General features: G+C 42.4%; 1 protein-coding gene across 1 annotated transcript; it reads left to right on the top strand.

Annotated features, from left to right (window-relative positions):
- Positions 1-7,521, top strand: LOC128752858 (alpha-(1,3)-fucosyltransferase 7-like). The gene is made up of 3 exons (XM_053854541.1): positions 1-479; positions 3,447-3,501; positions 5,312-7,521. Exons 2-3 carry the CDS (start codon positions 3,499-3,501, stop codon positions 6,389-6,391), a joined length of 1,083 nt encoding a protein of 360 aa, XP_053710516.1. The 5' UTR covers positions 1-479; positions 3,447-3,498; the 3' UTR covers positions 6,392-7,521.
- The last annotated feature ends 1,126 nt before the right edge of the window (positions 7,522-8,647 follow it).

Genomic DNA, 8,647 nt, shown 5'->3' with positions numbered 1-8,647 from the left:
CTTCAATGTACACCCTCAAGTGTAGTGCGTCCAGCCATTTTTTTTTCATACTTCCTCATTATCCAACTGTGCTGCGTGCACTGTGCAGGACTTTCTTCATCAGGGTTGGTTGTGTAAGAGGACTCTCCCAAAACAGACCTACCAAAATGGCCAGCTACAACCAAGGTTATGAAAGTTTTTGATTTTTCATGAGTTCGAATTTACTTTAAAATTCAGTCAGTTTTAATTAGCTTTTAGACTAATGAGGTGACAGTGGGCAAAGATGTGTGGCGCAACTTCTGTTTTTTTTTTTTTTATGGTATTTGTTTTTTTTTCGTCACACGCCCCGGCCACACATCCGCGTCCTGTCATGGAAAGGTTTACAGCTTCATGCTCAGTGGCTCTGGAAGGGACATCACCCTCTTAAGTTACTTTCTGCAATCATCAAAAGGAATCACCGGCACCGACACCAGCTCAGGCAGGAAAGAGCTCACCAACAGGTCAGTATGCGCTTTTTCCCCCCGGCTTGTATCAGTAGAGGTTCCCCTTTGAGATGATCAATTCAGCACTCGGTGCATTTAAACTCTCTGTGACCTCAGCATCTCCTAACGTTCAATATATGCCAGCTCGAAACATTTACCACATCCTGTTCAAAACCTGCCACTTTGTAAGGTTGTGCGGATATTGTTGGTAGAAGAGGCATTTTAGCTGAATAAAGTGACTCGCAGTTCTCTCTTATAGTAGTTCAATGCAGTTTACGGAAAATATAACAAATCATCAGACACACTCTGAGAGGAATATGATATTATTAGAATGAGATTTTCTTCTCAATATAATAATATAAAGGATAAATTCAGACGAACACAAGGTTATACTGTATCATGCTTGAGAGTCATATGAGTGTCAGTGTATTGACCTAAGATCCCAGGATATCTAAAGAATTGGAAACAGATTAGTTCAGTATCAGGATTGAATCAGTTCATGCACACACTCAAAACAAAAGTAATGCACTCGCCACCTGTGACTGTGAGAGGTTGCCAGTCCGAGCCTCGCTCCTGAGGTTTATTTCCTCAAGTTCACATGGCACTCTGTCGAAAATAATTGTTTTATAGCATCTTAAACCTGCATATCAAAAGGACTGAAACAGATCAGTTCAGTATCAGGATTGAATCAGTTCATGCGCACGCTTGTAGCAAAAGTAATGCACTCGCCACCTGTGACTGTGAGAGGTTGCCAGTCCGAGCCTCGCTCCTGAGGTTTATATCCTTCGAGTTCACATGGCACTCTGTCGAAAATAATTGTTTTATAGCATCTTAAGCCTGCATATCAAAAGGACTGAAACAGATTAGTTCAGTGTCAGGACTGAATTTGTTAAAGCGGCAAGAGGCAACATCAATACATAAATATATTATTGTCAGGTTTTCTGTGATGACAGTTTTCATGTCACCAAGTCTGTCTCTCTGGCTCTCTGTATGAAGAATCTAGACCGGCGTTTTTCAACCGTTGTCCGTGGGAGACTGTGGTGTGCGATTGGAAATGATCCAGTCACACCTGTTTGTCTTTTAGTCAACCATGTGACTACCAACTCATTTTAGGGCACCTATGCCGAGCTAACTCAGCAGCGATCATTCACGACCACCATGGCAGAGGCAAGAGTTCACAGTGAAGAGTCTCAGAAGAGATTGTGTGACTCTCACAGAGCAAGAGAACCGAGGACGACTGAAGAGCTCGGATGCTGAAATGTGTTTGTACCGGACTTGTAAGTCATTCTTTGTGTTTATCGCTAGTCTTGGTGTGTTGTCAAATGTGGGGAACATATTTTTGTGATGCTGTAAACGTGTAAGTATCATTTTATTGTTTGTTATAGTGTAGTGTAAAGGCCAGGTAGTCTAATCTAATCTAGCTGGCAAAATGAATTTGCTTCAACATTAGCTGCACACGGCTCACATCTGCTAGCATTTATCAGACGGAAAAAAAAGGAGTTTAGCCGATTAACTATGAGTGTTGATGGACCATTTGGTTTGGACATAAGTAACATGTTCACAACTGTCTTCTTGCAGCTGCCGAAGACACGCTGCTCTGCAGACCTGCTGAGAGACGCGACCGCCGTCAACATTTCAACATCCCCCGTCTAGAACTCATTGAAGAAGACTAGTTTCTAACTCTGACGTCTGTCTCCACTGTCAACTCGAAACAAAAGCGTGAACAGATGTTTTGATCGCTGTTTGTATGCGCCTTATTGAAACACGCTGAGTCATGATCTCATAAAATTATGTAAAAAAGCTGCTCCTTTGTCATTATTGTTCAACAGCATTTGGTGGTATGGAAATGCTCAAAACCTCAAAAGTGGAAACATCGAAACAAAGGATAGCACGTAGCACATCATGGAGGTGGAGATGAACATGATGGTTTTCAATACATTTTTCACGGAAGGATCCCGATAGAACCATCACAATGACTGAAGTCCGTTGCCCGCATGATTCATGTCGCACATTCAGTCCTGAAACCGGGGATATGAAGAGACAGACGGCGTGGGGACAGCTGCGTATTGAAGACAAAGTTACTTCGCACAGCTAAAAAATACATTTTATTGTCACCAAGTCAGTAAATGTCAAATCTTTACCCCTTGCTTCATTCTGAAACGTGCAGTCGAAATAAAGTTTTATTATGTGGGTCAGTCGTTGTTCTCACTGGCTGAATGACAGACAGAGTTCGATTCCTAATGTTGAGTGATTGATGTTTCTAGAGTCCCTTTGCAAGTACACGCTTGACAGTGTTGTGTATATTGCCATCTGTGGTCACATTTATCGCTGTTGACTGGGAAGCTTTACGGCAGGTTGCAATTACACTACTTTACCAGCGGCGCCGCCAAAAACAAATATTCTTAAACTACACATTGCCACTTTAATGTGCACTCTCATAGAGGTAATGCACTCTCCACCTGTGACTTTGAGAGGTTTCCAGTCTGAACCTAACTCTTGAGGTTTAAATCCTGAGAGTTCAGATGGCACTCCGTCGCTTTATTGCATCTTAAACCTGTCAACGCTGAAATGACATTTACCTGAGATTTAACTGAAACATGATATTTTATTTATGAATTTATCCAAAGTGCTATGTTCAAATGTCCTGGTATGGTACAAGTCCACAACCTCTGAATGGAATCTGCAGCAGTAATTGATTGTAACTCACTGACATCGATTTATAGCATCTTAAACTCGAAGTATCTGAAATGTGTCGACTGAGAAAACAGCTAAACCTAAATTACCCATCCAGTTTTAATCCATAAATTGCTAAGGTACAAGGTACAATGTACGAGGCCAAACACGGAACTGAGCGAACTGTGCCTGCAATTAAACCATAACAGCATCAACCACATCAAGTTAATAATTATATTCCTCGCTCATTATTACCCATAAGATGCATGTGTCTGAGCCGTCCTGTAATTTGCATTTACTATTTCTGTCCAGGGAAAAAAGAAAGAAGAAATAAAACAAGTCGGTCTCTGGTATCTGTGCGCCAATGGTATGTATCTTTTTCATTAGTTTTTTTTGTAATGTATGACTGAAAAAAAAATATTTCTGTAACACAACCCCCCCCAAAAAATAGAAGTGAAGCTTTTATTGTCAGAAAAGATGATTAAGATTCACTGTAATGCAAGAACTCCTAAAAATGTCAGACACGTATCTTGGATGGCCCATCCAAGAAACGTGTCTGACATTTTTTCTCGATTAGAATCTATCTGATATGAGTATGAACTGGATGCATACTTCATGCCAAAGCCATGAGAACAGTCCCGTTCTATGTGTTTATGTGAAACTTTAAATCTACAATCAAACCAGAAATCTGTTTCACGCGTCCAACTCGATGAGAACCAGTTCTACAAATGACAGCACATGGTGCCAATGTTAGGGTCACAACAGTGGCTCCTTGTCCACTATAGAATCAATTTCCAGACTGAATGCAGAAAACATGTGACACCATAAGGCACTTCACAGGAAGAACAAAAATGAGAGTTAGATTCATGTGCTGTCCCTCTGATCTACCGCTTCCTGATCCTTTCCATCCTACTCACTCCCAGAGAGAAGCTCAGCATCTTCATCTCTGCTACCTCCAGCTCTGCCTCCTGTCTTTTCCTCAGTGCTACTGTTTCCAAACCATACATCATTGCTGGCCTGACCACAGTTGTGTACACCTTCCCTTTCATCCTTGCCGACACCCTTTTGTCACATATCACACATGGCACTTTTCTCCAATTATTCCATCATGCCCACATCCGCTTCTTCACCTCTTTCTCACACCCTCCATCGCCCTGGATAGTTGATCGTAAGTACTTAAAGTCCTCAACCTTCTTTATCTCTGCATCCCGTTACTTCACCTGTCCACTTGGCTCCCTCTCATTCACACACATGGATTCCGTCTTACTGCGGCTCACCTTCATTCGTCTCCTTTCTAAGGCAAACCTTCACTTCTCTAGCTGATCTTTCACTTGCTCCCTGCTCTCACCACAGATCACAATGTCATCTGCAAACATCATGGTCCAAGGGGCTTCTTGTCTAACCTCATCTGTCAACCTGTCCATCACCATGGCAAACAAGAAGAGGCTCAGAGCTGAGCCTTGGTGCGGTCACACCTCCACCACCTCCTCTGTGACACCTGTAGCACACCTCACCACTGTCTTACATCTGGCATACATGTCCTGCACCACTCCAACGTACTTCTCAGCCACTACAGCTTTCCTCATAAAATACCACAACTCTTCTCCTGGCACTCTGTCGTACGCTTTCTCCAGGTCCACAAAGACACAATGGAGCTCCTTCTGACCTACTCTGTACTTCTCCATGAACATCCTCAAAGCAAAGACTGCATCTGTGGTGCTCTGTTTTGGCATGAAGCCAAACTGTTGCTCACATATGCTAACTCCTGCCCTTTGTCTACTTTCCACTCCCCTTTCCCACAACTTCATCGTTTGGCTCATTAATTTTATCCCTCTATAGTTGCCACAACGCCGGACATCTCCTTTGTGGAATATACTGCACAAATAAATGAAGCTGAATAGATTTTTTTGGTTTTATTTATTTGGTCATCTCAAATTTTTCCATAAACTGCCTCTTTGAAAAAAGAATATCTTCCAGAAATTCAAATCAATGGGGCCAAAAGAATCACACATGGTGGTAACAAAGAAAATCCGTGGTCAAAGTTGTTGTTTCATTCATTTAAAGTCTGCAGGTACAAATATACAGGTTAAGCATACAATACATACACAGAGATGGTTTTGTTTACGTGTTGATAATGATGATGTCTTCACTGTCCATTATTCTTCATTTTTGCTCAGGAGTCTGAAACAGCGAGGAGGCTCACAAAGAAGAGACTTCTGCTTCTGGCTTTTGTCGTGATCATTCCTTTGTACACTTTTTGTGGCTGGATGTCAAAGTTCCAGTTTCCAAAACCCCCTATACCCACACATTTCAAGTCGAGCCATGAGAGGAACCTCACCACTGTCCTGCTGTGGTCCTGGCCTTTTGGGTCACATTTTAACCTGGATGGGGACGTCTGCCAGAAGCTCTACCACATTCCACGCTGTCTACTTATCAGCCAGAGATTGCAGTTTTCCACGGCTGACTTTGTGGTGTTTCATAACAGAGAGCTGATGCATGGGGAGAAACTACCTCTTCACCTGCCAAGACCTCAGGGTCAGAGATGGGTCTGGATGTCCCTTGAGTCTCCGCCTCACAATGGAAACGTGAAACAATATGTAAATATCTTCAACTTGACCATGTCCTACAGAAGGGATTCAGATATCAGCATCCCCTACGGTGAGTTAGTGCCAAACCCAAACCCTGGAAAAGACTTGGATTTGGACCTCCTTGAGAATAAAACCCATCTGGCCTGTTGGCTGGTCAGTAACTACAGGACCGGCCACAAAAGGACAGCAGTGTATCAACAATTGAAATCCATGGTTCCTATCAAAGTCTACGGACGTTGGTCAGGAAATCCACTCTCACCTTCTGAGAAGTTGCCGACACTACAACGCTGCTGGTTCTATTTGGCGTTTGAGAACTCACAGGCCAAAGATTATATCACAGAGAAGTTGTGGGATAATTCGTACCTGGCTGGAACGGTGCCGGTGGTGCTGGGGGCACCTTTGGCCGACTACAAAGCCGTGGCACCGCCTCATTCTTTCATCCACGTTGATGAGTTTGCATCGCTGAAGGACTTGGGAGAATATCTCAAGGAACTAGTCAAGGATAAAAAACGCTACAGAGAATATTTTAATTGGAGGAAAGACTGGAAGGTTACGATGAACAAAGACTGGAGAAAAAGACTCTGTACGGTCTGTTCAAAACAGGACAGCTTCCCTAAATACAAGGTTTACTCAGACCTAGACGCGTGGAGCGCCCAAGAGCATCAATAGCAAGGACACCCAAACTTTCACTGCATTGCACTTGTTCTTGATGGTTTCTGTCACTACAAGCAGCTTATCTTTAAAGAAATCAGAAAATCAGAAAGCAGAAATGGAATCCTCACCTGAAAGCTATTGAGGTGCCCAGATTAAGTAAAAAAAAAAAAACTGACCTGGTTGGTGCTTTTTAATTTTGCACATTTTAATATCTACTTTGTGGTGCAATGTTTTGGTAGAGGTTTTCTTTCACTGTAAACGGTTCATGTGCATCATCAGAAATAAGACAATTATTTTTGTATATTCCACTCTGTTTGTCATTGGGTGGGTCTACCTTTAAAGTAGGGATGTTCCATAAACGTATTACATTACAAAAACGGAAATATCTCAACTATGGCACCTGACTCACAAGACCTCAACCCTTCGTCATCGAATTGTACAAGAAATTAGGTGGTGAAACGGGCGTCAACATAATAAACCCTCATGAAAATAGTTTCTCCTTGTGAAAATGAAAATGTGACTAGTGGCCAAAATGATCTCTGTTCAGATAAGCACTTCTCGTAAGTCACACAAGTCATGGACGGAAGTGCAAGATTTTTGTAGCAGCAAGATACACTTAGCAGGGCAGATTCGTTCACAAGATTGGGCTTTCCGTGGAAATAGATGTTTCATGTGTCACCAAAATTGTTTTCAAAACATGAAGTGTTATTTAATCCGTATGGTTGTGGGTGTGTAGATTGTGGAATTGCCATTCCCACGTCATTCTTCACTTGATTTCACTCGTAAATAAAGGCGTTTTAACAGTCAACATGTGATGTCATTGGTGTCTGCTCCTGACTCTCCACACTCCTCTGAGTCCTCATAATTGATGTTTCTTAAAAAAAAACGGATCACTGAAGAGCCTAATATGGAAGTGTCCAAGGGATGATCTCAAATGTAATGTTTTATAACATTACACAACACAACATATAAAGGAGCGATGTTTGGGCCAAAATAGTGGTTTACTATGGAGCCTCCCTGTGGCATTTTCTGGGTCATCTACATGGCTGGGCATTTGTTCATATATTTAAGTGTGGATTTTGTCACCAAGGTTCACTTGTTTGAGTCATGCTTCTTATTGAAGGAAGAATAGATCCAAACAGGGTGACCGAATGCACAGGGCACTCGCCCTTCAGAGCTCTCAGAAAGCCATTTAACCAAACCTGGAAATAAAGAATGGAACCAATCATGCTGACTGAGTTAATGGTTAAGCGTTTAGTAGAGAGGAAGAAAGAGTGTTTAGGTACATCAAACTGGCTTGTCAATAACAAAAGATTAAATGTTAAAAAGCAGTGAGGTGCAAACTCATAAACAGCAAGTGTGGCGTGCTGTAGATTCTGTAACCTTTGTTCGCAATTATTAAAGGTGCTGTGATGAATGTGACTTCTACACTGTAACGCTACGATCTTAAACTAACATGCAATAAAGTTCATGAAACCAGAGCCTCCCCTCATTTCCAGGAAAACTAAACCATGCTTTTCACACGTCCTCTTTTCCGATACGAGACACACCAAGATCTGCAGCAAATCTGGCTCATAGGAGGTCAAGCATCTACAATGCAGTTGAGGGTGAAGTTAGGCCTTTGGTCCTGGGACCCGAGGCGGTTACCAGGGTGGCTCGGAGAATATTTGTGGTTACTGAGCCAGTTGAAGCAGATTCTGTACTATATTTGTACAGAAGACGTGACTAAGTTCCTTCCTACAGATACGTCCTGGTATGAGGAACCTTTTGTTTCCAGTTGCCGTGATCATATCTGTGCATCAGCAAATCAAGATACTAACTGTAGTGCTGCTGGTCAAACCAGTCGAGCTTTCAGAGATGTTTGAGAGTGACTGATGAATCTTTGATAAAACACTGGGGCAGAGAACATCAATAATCTATTTTAAGATGTGTGTGGGAACAATATCCAGGCTGGTCAAATGGAAAATGAGTTGGAAGGCAGTAAAAAAATAAGATAGTCAGAAATGGCTCCTCAGTACTTTGATTGCTCTTCCAGGAGAATATGACGCAATCCGAGTTAGCTATTGCCTTCGCCTGGCTACTCTCGGCGCATGTAAAGGCATCTTTGATTTACTGAGCGATAACCCTTGGTTACTCTTCTTCTTTCTCTTTCGGCTTCTCCCGACAGAGGTCGCCACAGCGGATCATCTTCCTCCATCTCACCCTGTCCTCTGCTTCCTCTTTCTCTCAAACCTACAAACTTCCTGTCCTCCTTCAGCACCTCCATAAATC

Source organism: Synchiropus splendidus, chromosome 1 (assembly GCF_027744825.2).
Source record: "Synchiropus splendidus isolate RoL2022-P1 chromosome 1, RoL_Sspl_1.0, whole genome shotgun sequence".
In the NCBI taxonomy this organism is placed as follows: domain Eukaryota; kingdom Metazoa; phylum Chordata; class Actinopteri; order Syngnathiformes; family Callionymidae; genus Synchiropus; species Synchiropus splendidus.
This window is presented reverse-complemented; position numbering and strand designations above follow the sequence as displayed.